At 43.6% G+C, this 15,944-nt stretch overlaps 1 protein-coding gene across 3 annotated transcripts; it reads left to right on the plus strand.

Moving 5' to 3' along the window:
• The first annotated feature begins 3,306 nt into the window (after positions 1 to 3,306).
• Positions 3,307 to 11,765, plus strand: LOC123085804 (uncharacterized). Of its 3 annotated transcripts, XR_006439919.1 has the most exons (5): positions 3,307 to 3,588; positions 3,664 to 3,769; positions 5,176 to 6,534; positions 7,669 to 7,739; positions 11,743 to 11,765. XR_006439919.1 is itself a non-coding variant. In XM_044507515.1 (4 exons), exons 1-4 carry the CDS (start codon positions 5,021 to 5,023, stop codon positions 7,051 to 7,053), a joined length of 687 nt encoding a protein of 228 aa, XP_044363450.1. In that variant the 5' UTR covers positions 4,144 to 5,020; the 3' UTR covers positions 7,054 to 7,453. The 3 variants fall into 3 exon arrangements, 1 of the variants encoding a protein (XP_044363450.1); XR_006439918.1 differs by lacking the exon at positions 11,743 to 11,765 and having other exon boundaries at positions 7,669 to 10,044; XM_044507515.1 differs by lacking the exons at positions 3,307 to 3,588; positions 3,664 to 3,769; positions 7,669 to 7,739; positions 11,743 to 11,765 and adding an exon at positions 6,942 to 7,453 and having other exon boundaries at positions 4,144 to 5,274; positions 5,767 to 5,840; positions 6,288 to 6,534.
• The last annotated feature ends 4,179 nt before the right edge of the window (positions 11,766 to 15,944 follow it).

Raw genomic sequence — 15,944 nt, forward strand, 5'->3', positions numbered from 1 at the left:
TGGCCGAGATCCAGCTCATGTTTAAAATGACGTCTGAGCTAGAAGGATGAATTCTAGGATTCGACTGAGGAATGCGAGCATCCTCAACATATTGAATCAATGGACTTAAAATAACAAAGACAAGGGATGCCAATAAGATTACGAGACTTATGGGATTAACCATAATGCAAGCAAGCAAGAATTTCAAGATCAATAGGCTGCTCAGGCTTTTCGGAAGATCGAATGGTATTTTGAAGACTTTTGTGAAATACATAAATCAACTAGGGATGAGCGGATACTCGGTAAGTGCGAGGAATTATCCGTAGGGGTATTCAGGTGACAAGGAACTGCAAGGCAGTAAGCTCAAAGGATTCTCGGAACAACGGAGAGCAGTTCAGGGCATCTTGTAATAACAAGATCAATGGGATTGAATGTAAGAATGGAAGGTGTATGCAGTTTATCAATAGGGATATAACAGTGGTAGGGAATTTGCAAAGGCGGTGGGTACAAGTGCCTCGGGAGAACATCGTAGAGTAACCTCGGAATCTTCTGGTGTAGCAGACGATCATCGGTAGTAAGGTGCTCTCCGGATGAAAGTGATCACGAGATCCTAATGTTAGAGTTAGCAAAATCATTTAACCCGAATAGAAGAGAGATCAGAGTCCCAGAGTATAGACGAGGAATAAAAGATCCTAATACCACTCAATGGGACGTGGGCCCGTAAGGCAGACAACCATGTTAGTACAAAGTTTTGTAATGTCTAGACTCGACTTCGGCCAAGGAGTGTGCGAGGGGGATTCTTACAGGCAGTCGACTCTGATACCAACTTGTGACGCCCCCGATTCAATCGTACACTAATCATACATGCAAACGTGTACAATTAAGATCAGGGACTCATGAGAAGATATCACAACACAACTCTAAAAATAAAATAAGTCATACAAGCATCATATTACAAGCCAGGGGTCTCGAAGGCTCGAATACAAGAGCTCGATCATAGACGAGTGAGCGGAAGCAACAATATCTGAGAACAGACATAAGTTAAACAAGTTTGCCTTAAGAAGGCTAGCACAAACTGGAATACAGATCGAAAGAGGTGCAGGCCTCCTGCCTGGGATCCTCCTAAACTACTCCTGGTCGCCGTCAACGGGCTGCACATAGTAGTAGGCACCTCCCGAGTAGTAGTAGTCGTCATCGATAGTGGCATATGGCACCTGGGCTCCAATGTCTGGTCGCAACAATCGAGTATAGAAAGGGGGAAAAGAGGGAGCAAAGCAACCGTGAGTACTCATCCAAAGTACTCGCAAGCAAGGAGCTACACTACATATGTATGCATTGGTATCAAATGGATTATGGGTATCCTATGTGGACTGAACTGCAGAATGCTGGAATAAGAGGGGGATAGCTAGTCCTTTCGAAGACTACGCTTCTGGCCACCTCCATCTTGCAGCATGTAGAAGAGAGTAGATGGTAAGTTCACCAAGTAGCATCGTGTAGCATAATCCTACCCGACGGTCCTCTCCTCGTCGCTCTGTTAGAGAGCGACCACCGGGTTGTATCTGGCACTTGGAAGGGTGTGTTTTATTAAGTATCCGGTTCTAGTTGTCATAAGGTCAAGGTACAACTCCAAGTCGTCCTGTTACCGAAGATCACGACTATTCGAATAGATTAACTTCCCTGCAGGGGTGCACCACATAACCCAATACGCTCGATCCCATTTGGCCGGACACACTTTCCTGGGTCATGCCCGGCCTCGGAAGATCAACACGTCACAGCCCTACCTAGGCACAATAGAGAGGTCAGCACGCCGGTCTAAATCCTATGGTGCAGGGGTCTAGGCCCATCGCCCATTGCACACCTACACGTTGCGAGGGCGGCCGGAGAGCAGAACTAGCAACCTCCATTACAAAGGAAGTTGCGTTACACGGTCCAACCCGGCGCGTGCCACTCAGTCGCTGACGTCACGAAGGCTTCGGCTGATACCACGACGTCGAGCGCCCATAACTGTCCCCGCGTAGATGGTTAGTGCGTATAGGCCAGTGGCCAGACTCAGATCAAATACCAAGATCTCGTTAAACGTGTTATCTTAAAATAACCGCGAACACCGACCAGGGCCATGCCCACCTCTCTCCTAGGTGGTCTCAACCTGCCATGTCGCTTCGCCATAAAGATCCACACAAAGGGCCGTTGGGACAAAGGTCCTTTCAGCCCCCAATCCGTGAATCACTCGTGGGTGCTCCACGAGCCGACCCGACTTTAGTCACCACATGTATCATGTATAAAGTATATAGTATATACCCGTGATCACCTCCCGAGTGATCACGTCCCGATAGTATAGCATGGCAGACGGACAAGTAGGTAGGGCCATTGATGATAAACTAGCATCCTATACTAAGCATTAGGATTGCAGGTAAAGGTAACAACAGTAGTAGCAAGGACAGGCTATGCATCAGGATAGGATTAACCGAAAGCAGTAATCATGCTACACTACTCTAATGCAAGAAGTAGAGAGAAAGAGTAGGCGATATCTGGTGATCAAAGGGGGGGCTTGCCTGGTTGCTCTGGCAAGAGAGAGGGGTCGTCAACACCGTAGTCGTACTGGGTAGCAGCGGCGTCGGTCTCGGTGTTTAGCGAGAGAAGACGGGAAAGAAACAATAAATATAATGTAAACAAATGCATGACGATGCATGACATGACAAAGCGTGAAGTCAGGTGTGCCCCAACGCGGTACGAGGTGGTACCGGTGAAGGGGGAAAACATCCGGGAAAATATTCCCGGTGTTTCGCGTTTTCGGACGGATGAACCGGAGGGGGAAAGTTGCGTGTTCGCTATGCTAGGGATGTGTGGCGGACGAACGGGCTGCATATCCAGATTCGTCTCGTCGTTCTGAGCAACTTTCATGTACAAAGTTTTTCCATCGGAGTTACGGTTAATTTTCTATGATTTTCCAAAGTTTTAAGTATTTTCTGAAATTTCTGGATTTATTATATTTAGTTTAATCCGAACTGACCAAGTCAATTTGACGAGTCAAAAGGGCATGTGTGGCCCACATGTCATAGACTATTTATCTAAACAATTAAATAAGTCTAATTTATTTAATGAGGGCCTACAAGTCATCTACTACTAGACTAACTTAGCACTAATTAAGACCTATTATAGTCTTCCCTATAATAATAAATCAGCGATTGCCTCTGGTCATGCGTCATCGGGCATTTTGCAAAAAAGTCCCTCAATTTGTCAGAATTTAACCCGTAGTCCTATCTTAAGTGGATATATGAGAAAACGTTTCGATTTTGCACAAAACACCCTGGCATTTGGAGTATTCAACACGCGGTCCGAGCAGCTTTGTAAAGAAAAAAAAGACAACCACACACGCACGGGCTCGCCTCCTCTCCCTCTTGCCGACGAAGTCACCGCCGCCGCCGCCCACGCCGGCCGCTTCCGGCGATCTCTGGCGCCGCACAGCACGGCCCCGAGCTCCCCATGCTCCGCGCCTCCCTCCCCTCCGGCCAGATTCTCATCTCCTGGCCTCTACCGCCCGCTCGCAACCACACCCCCGTGGCTAGGGTTCCGGGCAGTGCTTCGCCGGCGCGTCTCCGGCGGCCCCAGGTTTGTCCCTCCTTCCTTCTTGGCCGGGATCCGCTACCCCTAGACCTCACCTTCTCTTCATATCCTCTGCTACAGACGCAGATGGAGCACGCCATGGGAGTTCCCCATCCACCATGGTCGTCGTCGTCAAGGGCTTCTTCAAGGAGATGTGAAGGACGCCATGGACCTGCAGCTACTCAAGGTTTTATTCCACCTTTCCTCTTATATCAAGTTCTAACAATACAATGGGGGAGTGGGGGCGGAGAAGGCACCCCACCTGAATTTTCATTTCTCAAGCCTCAAGCGGCGACAGTACCCGGTAACACGAGTACAGGGAGTGTTTTTTACTGGTTACGTCCAAAGTGGAGAGCTAAGAACAACAACCTCAAGGAAACTATACAGAGAGAGCTAGGAGGATTGGTTTCCAGTCCAGGAGTGAGATCCTGTCTTTTGATTTGAAATGAAACGCCCACTGGGAGAGGTCTGCAGCTGCTGCTTTCGTGAGGCTGGTCATGGAGGGGCGCATGCCCTGAGGTGGGTGTGTGTTAGCTCTAACGAGAAAACATATGAAGTTTCTGCTATTGTTAAGCCTGATGTTGAAGAGTTGGAAATGATTTGTGAATCTCTGTGCACGTAAATGGAACACTGGACAAGTTAAGCCATGTGTATTCCATCTCCTTTAATATATTGCTTGTGATTGGCCTAATAGAGAGTCTGCAAGACGTGATTTCTATTCAAAGCATCTCATCCAGATCACTTTACAATACTTTTCTTCATATCTAGAAAATGCGTGTATGCATATAAGTTTCGTGAACAATTTTTTTGAATATCCAGGTCACTTTATGCATATCCAGATCACTTTACAAACAGAACAAATGTGTGTATTCCTTTTTCATCATATCCATATCTAGAAAAGCATTCCTCCATGTAATAGGGTTTTTGAAAGCAGTATGCATATATGTTTCATGAACAGTTTTTTTTGTTATTGCAACCATAAGAAAGAATCTTACTGGATTGTCCTGGAAAATATTAGTCTTCTATTGCCGATAACTAGATCCGTGTTAACTCAATAGGGTGATCTAGCGAGTTATCTTGAGACAAAAGGTCGCCTGCAATCTTATAAAGTGATCAGATTTGCCCTTGAGACTGCAAGGTCGTATGTTAGGATTCATGACATATGTATCTTCTTTTCCTATTTTTTTCCTTTTAAAGTTGTAACTACCATTTGAGAATTGACTAAAACTGCTCGCATTAGTGCATCATTTTGTAGTCACCTGAAAATAATGTAGCATTGACTGAAACTGCTCACCATTTGAAGTATTGATTGAAACATTAACTACCATTGAAGTATTTTCTTTATTTTTTTGACTAGAAAAGCCTGAAGATGAATTAAGTTGATTCATGTAGATGAAATGGTTTTCCATTTCCATTTGTGTCGTTTCAGTGAAACAAAATGATATTGCAGCTCTTTTCATTTATGTGTTGTTTTAGTGCATTATTATCTTCCATGATTTGTTTTTCATTGATACATTTTGTTGCATATATGGACGCCATCTACTATTCAGCTGATATTTGTTATTATATCATCTTGTTTGCGAACTTAAAAAGGTCCCTCAAAGAGAAGCGTTTTTCATATGCTCCTGAATCTGGTGTGCGGTATGATGGAGTTTACAGTTTGAGAACTGTTGGAGGAAGACTGGTATTCAGGTAATTTTACTTTACTAAATGTACAGAGGTTCCACATGCTGCTCTCTACTTTGTTCCTGTATAAGGCCAGAGCTACTATAAGGTGATGATATGCTACAGTGTGCAGTTTGCTTTATGTTTGTTTTGTTCATTTGATTGACCCTGAAAAAACTGATTCCACCGCATCTCTTTATGACAGCATGTTGTCCTTTGGTTTCAGTTCCTGTAATGTCCGTAAGGTTAGTTTTAAAGAGATGTATGATTCTATTCAGTTCTAATTTTAGAAGAACAAACAATTGTTAAAGAATGCCCATTACTACTGGTTCTGATATGTAGAGGGATGGCATTTGTTCATTTGATTGCTAAAGCCAACATCTAAATAGTGAAGGACGTAACTGATAAATCATCACAACAATTCCCGGCGCAGCAAAGCGCGCATGTTCATCTAGATCCAAGCAGCTCTTTTCAGATCAATTAAGGAATCAATCTCATGATGGTTTATGCTTGATGCAGCGGAGGGTCACAGATTCACAGGTGTAAGGATCGGTACAATTGGGCCTCGCATTATTTTTTTTCCAGAATTGGGTGTGCGTACTCTCTAAACTGAATTGAGTGAGCTAAATCTATGCATCTAAATTGTAGTCTGTAGCTTTATGTGTTACGTCTTAAGGTTCAAATTGAAGATTGCCTTTGGGAGTAGTTTTAGTTGGTAGAAGATTCATTCTACAAATACACACACATTATGTGCTTAATGTGTGGCATAAACATGATCAGTTTTATGTTTAGAAACCAAATCACTGTCCACCCATTTTATTTCTTCATGACTATTTTGTGTTGAAATCAGATCACCATTCACCTGTTATGTGTATTGTTGTCTTTAATTTTTTTTGCCTATTCTCAATAAAATGCTCAGTTTCAGGATGTGATTTTCAGTTTTAGGCATTTGGTACTTTCGGCATCGAGAAAAAAATTGTTCCTCTGAGCGTGTACCTTCAAATGCAAAGTTCTGACTATGATTTCGCGTGCAACCACAGCGCCGTTGGCCGCGCTGCCTACCGAGTGCCACCCCGCCGCCTCCTCCCACCCCCCATCTGGGACCTCACCGCCCGCTCCCCGCCCGGTACACCCACAACGCTTGAGTCTGAGCAGACGCCATTGGCCCGTGGGCACAGAAGTAGAGTCCAGGATGGTGATGGTGCCAAGGAGGACTCTCGAACGCCGATTGATTGCATCGTTGCTGCCGTACCCATGGAGTGGCGCGGCTCCAACCACTCTGAGATGGTATTCCTCTCTCTTTCTTTCCCGACAGAACTAAGAATCTTGTGTCATCCTCTTTTCTAAATAAAGTATAACCTGTTAGCTACCTGATGGGCACTGTCTCTGAACTTTTCAACCCCTTCAGTTTTGCCGATGCACTGTAGACTCTAACAATGGTGGAAAGGAATCAGATTCCAATGAAACTAGCACTACTGTGTTTTTCCACAGTTGCCTTTTTTGCTAAATTAACTAGCTTCTTCATGGTAGAGTAGGTACAAAGATACTCTCTGATGAATTTTATTGATATTGTGTAAAGTAGAAAGCCTGACACTACTACGTTGGTAACTGAGTTAACCAATCGTAGAACTAGAAACAAGTAGGTGACAGGAAGATTTGTGGATTGTGAAACTTTTACTCAATCTTATCCCCAGGCCGCACAACATTTTCTTTAGCAAAGGTGTCTCTGTTGCTGAGATTCTTACAGATGGCTGGGAGTCGGCGCAAAGTACATGGACACATTGGTGCTATATTTTAAAATTGTGAAACAGCATCCAAGCTACTTGTGAAGGTGTCAATTTCTGCATTGATAAAGATTCAATTATACTTCTGATGGGATTTTTTTCTGGTAGCTATCTGTACAAGAGAATGAACTTGAGAAATATTAATTTCTAGATAAATTTCTTTGGACAGTGAAGCTTCCCCTGAAAATTAATGTTTTTCATGGCTGGTTTTGAAAAATAAACATACTTACTAAAGTCAATTTATTCAAACGATGTTTTCAGGGAGATAAAACCTGTCAATTACGTGGTAGAGATGAGATTATTGACCACTTAATTGCTGGTTGCTAAGTTGATCTAAACCATTTTGCAATGTGCATTGAACTCGAAAACTCTACCTGATACTGTTGTGACTTATTTAGCTCTTGGTTGTTGTATTATGTATTGTTCTGAAGGACATTAGATCTTCAGAAGAAACTCCAATGCATCGAAGATTAAAAGAAAATCATGAAGACTCACATGCATATTGTTCACCAGACTCATCAATGGCATCATACGACTCGTAAAACCATCGACCTAATCACAAATCAGTCGCTGGTTGCATGCCTTAGCACTATCAGTTCCTTGCGGTGATCGTGGTTACTGTTTGTTTGTGGTGCAGAGGAATCAGTACAACAACAGAACTTGAAGCTGACAAGGATAGATGATGGTTGGTTTTGGTGGAGAGATCAGGTGCATATGAACAACCTATTATCTTCCATTTTTTGTTTTTCATCATTCAACGGGACAATTTCCTAATTCTTTTTTAGTACTGTCTGGAAAGGTTATTAGTACATATAGGTTTTGTCAAAATTTATTAGCACATATGAGGGTTTTTGTTTGGATCCCCTTTGGCTCTACATAATTCTTTGGAGTGGGATTCTAGATAGATGCTTTTATTGATTTTCTCTCATTGCAACGTACGGGTATGTTTACTGTAATAATAAAGTCAGAAGGAGAAGGGCGAGGTCCAGATGGAGCTCTGCCAGTTCCGCCGCTTTCATATCTCGACTGTTGCTGCTAGCTCTACTCTGCTCAACGATAAATTCTGTGTGGTTAGTTAATTTACTAGGTAAATTGCATAGCTCAGTAGCATGCACACATGAACGCTCAAGTTACATGTTTGGCCAGCCATTCCTTGGCAGCCTATGGCTAGGCTTCCCAGCAGATGGAGATGCTCTGGTTCAGAATCTTATAACATGAATTATTGAATATTACGCATTGTTTTAAATCAATTTATTGAGCTAGAGACATAAAAAAATTTATGCATTGTTTTAAATCAATTTATTGAGCTAGAGACCCTCCTAGGTAAATTATGGAGATGCTCTGGTTCAGAATCTTATAACGTGAATTATTGAATATTACGCATTGTTTTAAATCAATTTATTGAGCTAGAGACATAAAAAAATGATTTTTTTAGTAACAGAGAGTACGTGTTGTCCTTTTTAGGGGAAGAGATTTTTTTTAGGGAAGGGGAAGAGAGTACATGTTGTCTGTGTAAGTGTCGATCGAGGTCCAGCTTAGGCCAAGCCCAAAAAACAGTGCAAAAAACAATTGCAAATGAAATATAATTTTCCAAAAAAATGTTGATCACCATAAAAACGATTCCATTTTTTAGAAATGTTCTCAAAATTACAAAAAAAACACCACCTCAAAAAATATATATTCATGTTTTTATGAACAATAATAAGTAAGATCGATTTAAAGACTATTCCACGTGACTACTCGTTCATCGCATGAAAGTGCGGAGCTGAAGTAGGTCTTCGGTCTTCATGTCCGAATTTTATGGTCCAAAATGCTATGCTCAATGTAATTTTATTTCCAACATTTGCCAACATTGGATATGAGAGGTGTTGCACAATGCTATGTTTTAAATATTTTCGCCCGTTGTAACGCACGGGCATTTGTACTAGTAGTACTAATCTAAGGGCCGGCCATTACTGGGCACAGCCGGCCACATGCACGACGCACACACACCATGCTGCACAAGGCACACACAACACACAGGGCCATGGCCAGCTGCAAGCACACAGAACACGCAGAACACACACACACACATCACACGCACTCACGCACACACAACACATAGTTAGGAGTTAATTCTGTTATCTGAACATAGCATTTTGCGATTTTTATATGATTTAATCCAGGCATCCAAGGGATTTGGTCCAATGGGATAAAATGGAGTTCGTCATGCAAACTTTCTACTCATATTATTTTTGCTGATGTTAGCAGTTGGTTAGCCACTGTTTAGAGACAATCTAGAAGGTTAGTCATTGTAAAAATAAGAAAGCTAGCTAGTAGTATCTACCGTAGCAAGCACTACATGCAGAGCAGCGATGGAAAGAAAAGAAGCAGCAAAAGTGCAGCAGCACGCAGAGCATCAGCGCGAGAGGCGCGTGGACGTCGCCGGCTAGCGACTGCGGGCACGGCCGGGGCGACCAAGGCGCGGGCGGGAAGCATGGCCGGCGCGGCCAGCTGAGCAGTGGCAGGCAGCGCAGTAGCAGCTCTGCAGCAGCAACAGTGGCAGCCGGAGGCGAGTGGGAGCAGCACGCGGGCGGCCGAAGGCGGTGGGCACGCGCGCTGTGCGGAGGCGGGCGCGCGGCAGGTAGAGCTGGCGCACGGGCACGGCCAGGCGACGAGGCGAGGTGAGGCACGGCGGGACGGGCACCGGGTGCGACGAGCAGGAGGCGCAGGCGAAGACTACGGTGGTGATGGCAACGATGGCTACAGGCGACCAAACAAAGCGTTGGGAGAGGGGTTCCGTACGGGGGCTCACCGTGAAGGCACAAGGAAGCCCGTCGAGAGGTTAGGAGCTGCAGTGGCGTGGATCGACACGACGGAGCTCTGGTGGCCGAAGACGAAGTCAAGGTCGATCTGCTCGTGCTGGTGCGGCTCCAGTCGATTTGCTCCTTGTAGGCGAAGTAGGAGACGTAGACGAAGCAGAAGGACAAACTCCTAGGCATCAGGGAGCTCAGTGGGCGCGAGGGCGATGGCGGCCATGGCCATGACGGCGTCGTGTTCGCGTTGGGAAGAAGAGAGCGACGCGAGGGAGAGGACGAATTGAGCTAGGGTTCGTCGGGGATGTTGGGGGCTTGGCCTTATACTCCAACGTGACCGGGGGATGGCCGGCACGCGCCATGGCGCAGCCATGGCCGGTCGGATGTCGGCCACGATCCCCTGCCTCCCTATAGCAGGAGGTTGGGGATGAGTAGGGGTGTGGTCTGGGCCTAATTCACTAATGCACTAGGGCCCAGTACCAATAGTCCTTCTCAATCAGTTTTCAATTTTGCTATTGATTTCAATTAGTTTGTCCACTAAATAAACTTTGCTATATATGTAACTTGGCACATAATTGCTATGAAATAAACTAAGACCACACGCAAGGTTTTACATCATTCAGAAAAGCATAGATATTTTCTTATTTTAAAGAGTCTAAAATAATTGTTGTTGGACCATTATTAACTTCCTAGGAATTTATCTGTGAGGCAAATGGATGTTGGTTTCTACATGAATATTCCTTAGTGAATATTTGCAACCCAACGGACATTTTTATTTTACCGTTAGAAGAAAAATAATTTCACTTGCAAATTAAAATTTGAATTTGACTTCATTTTCATCAAGTGGCAAATTGGCTTAATAAAACTAGATGACATGGCACATTAGGATGAGGTTATTGTAGCTTGATTATCGGGGCGTTACACAAGTAACACTTTGATCATACCTTTTACTACCCAGTTTTATTGCATTAGATCAACCCTCAAGCCATTACATGAATGGGATCTGATTAATATGTGGGTTTTGGAAAGTAGACGAGGTAGTACCTATTATCTGTTTTATTATCAAACCCTGGGAGTTACTTCTACGTTTGTTTATGCCATGCTATGCTTGTAGACGTGGATTGGGTTTGAGTGTATCCATGACAGATGTGAGAATGTTAATTATTGGTTCGACTTAAGGTGGCAACTTTAATACACATCTGAGTGGATTGAGGCATCTGGGTATTCCAGCGATTGCCTATTGTTTTTCTTTATGGACCGCCACTTAGGCTTCAATGGATCATGAGATTATTCATACTAGAAACTTCCGTGTGCAGCCAGAAGCTACTATGGGCTCTAGCATAGTTGATTAAGTCGTGCGAACTCTTACAGTGGTAGACTAGCAGATGTAGGGGAAAGTAGGTGTAACGGTCTACCCGATCTTAAGGTGCTAGCTAGCGCTTCTGAAAGACTATATCTCGGTCATCCATTTCTCAAACACCATGTAGTGCGAGAATCCCAACGGAGGAGACCGAGTCTTGTGGGGAAACGTGCACAAACCTCTGCAGAGTGTATAAACTAATCATGGTTAGCCGTGTCCCTGGTTATGGACGTCTTGAGTATCTAGTACTTGGATTATCATGTGAATCTCATCATGTGACTTTAATTAATTTTGTTGGGTTTTAATGATGATGTTTAATTGGGATTGAGAGGGTGTCTACGCTCTCAATGTTTAACAACCACCCTGATAGTTAAATAAAATTTATTCCCTTACAGTAGGGAAAAACTGGTTTTATGCAAAACTGTAACCATAGAGCCTTCCACCAGCCATATATGCATGTAGTATAGCCAATTTCTGTTCACTACTCTCTATATGTTACATTGCCAACATATTTCATGTGCTGACTCGTTTTCGGACTGCAACGTTCATGTTGCAGACTTTACAGACGACGAGTAAGGAGCCTTAGGTCATGGTTCTATACTCAGTGATGCCGTTGGAGTTGATGGACTTACTTATCTTTCAAGCCTTCCACTGTTATCATTATTAGATGGCCTTAAGCCATATTATTTTGTAATAAGTTCTCTTTTGAGACATTCGATATAATAAGTGTGTGATTGCTACTCTGTTATAAATCCTTCAAGTACTGTGCGTGTCAGCATTACTGATCCAGGGATGACACTGATGCATAGAGATCGGACCGTTTGAGGTCTGGTCGCTACAAGATGGTATCAAAGCACACGCTAACTGTAGGACACGACCACCACTACAAAAAAATAAACTTCCGTGATGATACGTGTTTGTCACAGTAGGTCGCTTTTTTTGTTATGCATGTACATACATGACAAATTTATGACAGAATCAAGATAGTCATACCTGTGCTGTCGTAGAAGTGTTCCATGATATTACCAAAATTATCATCACGGAAGTGTCCACTTCCATGATGATAAATCATGCGTCACAGAAGTGCTTTAGTCAAGGGTGACCGACATGTGGCATCCACCGTAACGGAACACCGTTAAGCTATCGGGTCGGGTTTTGTATCCGATAACCCGTTAACAGCCCCGACCAATGGGAAATTTCCACGTGTAAAATTCTTATTGGCCGGACGAAACACGTGTCAGCTCGTCAATGGGTCAGATAGGCGCCTATGATACGTCGACACGTGGCACGGCCCAACAGAGGCCCATTCCTGTGAAAAGGCCGGCCCGTTTGACTTGGTCAAAAGGTGGCGGGCCGGCCCATGAAAAGCCTGTTAACGGCCTGTTCGCATATAGCCCATATACAGCCCGCTAACCCAAGGCCCGTTACGCCCTATCCGAATTAGGCCTAGTAGCGTCATCTGAGCCATCCAATATGATTCCAGCCCATTTTCACTTCTGGCCCATGTATGGCCCATGACGTCTTTCGGCCCATATGAGGCCCTATGTAACTCTTGGCCTATTAACGGCCCATGGTGAAACTGACCCGTAATGAACAGTGTGTCACTTTATACCCATTAATGGCCCGTTATTCCGTTAGGCCGTTTCCAGCCCATGTTATCTTTCGGCCTTCTTAGAGCCCATTTATTCTTGGGCTCATTTCCAGCATTCGTTTACTTACGGCTTGTTACTGTCATTTTCTGCTTGTGGGCCAAATTCAGCCCGTGGTTACAGTCGGCCCGTTTGTGGTCTGTTATTATGTTGGGCCGTTTTCATAGCGTCATCAAATACGGCCTATTAACGATGGCCCGTTACGGTCGGCCCATGAACAGACGATTCCAACTCTAGCCCGTTTACGGCCATAATGCGGCATGTTATTGGCCCATGTTTGGCCAATCGATCATACGGCCCGTATAAGGCCCATTGATGATACGACCCGTAGAAGGCCCATTGTTTCTACAGCTCGTAGAAGGCCCACTGTTTCTACGGCCCGTAGGAGGCCCAGTGTCACTACAGTAAATATTATCCCATGGTTATTGTGGCCTACTTTTAAAAAATAGGTTATTACAGGCACTAGTTAATCGCGGAAAAAGAACGGCAATGGCTACAAGAAAACAAATAAACAAGACAAAAAGGAAATAAATAAGCAAGCAACTAATGCTAGGCTATCACGGCTATTACACATATTACATCCACTGGGCATCAAAGTTCGCCACCAGTGCAAATATAGGGAACAAAGCAACATATCATATACACTGACCGTCAAAATTGGCCACCAGTGCAAATAAACGCGACAGCAAAACAAGAGCATAACTGAAACAACTTCAGAAGAGCTCAAGAAACGTTATCCTGGTATCCACCATGCTGGCAATAAGCTTAGCAAGCTGATTAGCTTTGTCCTGTTTGGCGCTAAAATCCTCCAATGCTTGCTGTTGCCCCAGAAAGTATGCATCTGAATGCTCCAGGGACTTCCGCAGTCCTTCCGCTTCTTGTCGCAGCACAGCTGAACGATGTCTTTTAGCTTGTAGTTGAGACTCAAGAAACCGAACTGATTTAGACAGTGAGTTTGAATAGCTTGTGCAAGCGGTAGTGGCCAGTAACTCCAACACTAAACCAAGACAGGATGTGTCACTATCCCGAACCTTATCTGCATTACTTCCTTTACCGTCGCTTAATAAGGCACTCTTCCCCAATATTCTGTCAGCATTCTAAAAGAAGAAACAAGCAGCCACATAACAAGTTTAGCATGTACTAGTATATGAAACTCATTTCGGTGAACCAGTTCATTAGTAAGGTGGACAGGATTAAACTACCAAGTCTTCTATTGCCAAGTACTAGTACATAATAAAAGCATCAAACAAACATATATCTATGTCCTATGATAGCAATGGAATCTTAAATTAGAACATTTGTTCTTCAGGTTTAGGCACTTGTTCTACATGAACAGAGTACAGTAAGACGCAAGAATATAATACTTAAAAATAGAAAATGAGCTCATAGACCTTACCACATTCTTGGTTCGGGACCAGTATAGAACAAGGCGTTCCCAGTCATCGTCCAGTAAATGTGTCTCAGGAGAACGTAAGGGAATTTGATGAGTTTCTTTGCCGGTGAAGTACGTTTTCTTTAGGTAATTCCGATACTGCCACCAAGCATTCTTGAAGATAGCAGAGGTATTAGCACAGGTTACCTCATCCTGAGTTTCCAAATTGGTCCTTCTCTATAGAGAAAGATGGGAAAATTTGCTGTATTATAACCATCATGGAGGTAGGATGTATGGGACGAAGCAAAGTAATTGCCATGAATAACATTACTTACACATAACTCCTGGACAAACACCTGCAACTGGCATTTTCCTTCATCTTCAGTATAATGTTTCCAAGATGGGAAGATACGCACATATGCTAAACTACGACTAGCTGGTTGTGCTTCCTCCACAGAAATAGGCGTACTAACTGGTGAAGTTGGGGTTCGCCGTGATAGTACTGGCCCTTTGGGCACTGGAGCTGCCTTACTAACTACTCTTGTATAGGAGCTGTGTGGTGGAGATGGTGCTGTGTCAATAGGAACTGGGTTACTATCGGCTGGGGTTGGGGTTAGATTGGGTGAAGCTGGTTCTCTGTCCATCGTAGTAGGGGTACAATCTGTGAGAGTTTGGGTTATGTGTGGTAGGGCTGGTTCTTGTGCATGTACAACTGGGGTGCTATCTCCATCAAGAGGTAGCATTGTTTTATTTGAAGACCGTATTTTTAGTCCGCTAGATACTGGCATCACCCGCTCCAATTCAAATGGCTGATAAACAGGAAACATAGTTGAATGTACAGACATTGTATGAGAAACAGATGCAATAGATAGTGTGGAAAAAAGAGGGCATGAAATAGTTGACATGTATATTGTTTAACTAAAACGGATAGCATGACATAATTTCACATATATGATGTCTATCTAAACTGGATAGCATAGCATAACATAATTCAAAGATATGATGAATAACTAAATAGGATCGCATGACATAATTCACCCACATGTTATCTAAGTAATCAGGATCGCATCATTTAATTCACATATGTGATTTCTATGCTAAATAGAGGGCATTCGATATGATGTCTGAACTAAGAACATGGTGTTGAAGATTGTGTATATAATGTCTAAACTATGCAATGCAAGACACCGTATGCATGATATGAGCAGTATAACCGTGCCAAGTTAGAGCATACACCTCAGTGGGGGAATAGGACTGGTCATCTGTCTCTGAATCCATCTCCGAGGAGCTATCGGGACTCAACAAGAGATCTGCTTCGACAGGTAGCACTGTCTGCTCTAAAGGCCTTATTTTCACTCCAAATTTTTCCATCTCCCACCCAAATGGCTGATTCTCAGGAAGAGTAGTTTAATGTACAAACGTTGTCGACAAATGGAAATGTAATGAAGAAAAGGATGAGCAAGATATCATTCAAATATATGATGCCTAGTTAAACAGGATGACATTGCACATTTCACATATATTATGGCTGGCTAAAAGACATGAGAGTGCATAATTTCCATATATGATATAGAAACTAAACAGGTGGCATTACAGAACATGTCTAAACTAAGTAGATGACATATATGATGTCAAAAGTAGGCACTTCAAGGCAACATATGCATGATATGACTAACATCATCATGCCAAGGTAGAACAAACACCTTGGGGGGTAAATAGGAGTGGTCAGCGGTGTCC

The sequence above is a fragment of the Triticum aestivum genome, chromosome 4A (assembly GCF_018294505.1).
Source record: "Triticum aestivum cultivar Chinese Spring chromosome 4A, IWGSC CS RefSeq v2.1, whole genome shotgun sequence".
In the NCBI taxonomy this organism is placed as follows: Eukaryota; Viridiplantae; Streptophyta; class Magnoliopsida; order Poales; family Poaceae; genus Triticum; species Triticum aestivum.

Bases quoted from the DNA above. Each gene is read 5' to 3' on its own strand.
- LOC123085804 (XM_044507515.1), top strand. From the start codon at position 5,021: ATGATATTGCAGCTCTTTTCATTTATGTGTTGTTTTAGTGCATTATTA. The intron at 5,275-5,766 runs GTAATTTTACTT...TGCTTGATGCAG, and splicing joins GGAGGAAGACTGGTATTCAG to CGGAGGGTCACAGATTCACA. The intron at 5,841-6,287 runs GTGCGTACTCTC...GTGCAACCACAG, and splicing joins TTTTTTTTCCAGAATTGGGT to CGCCGTTGGCCGCGCTGCCT.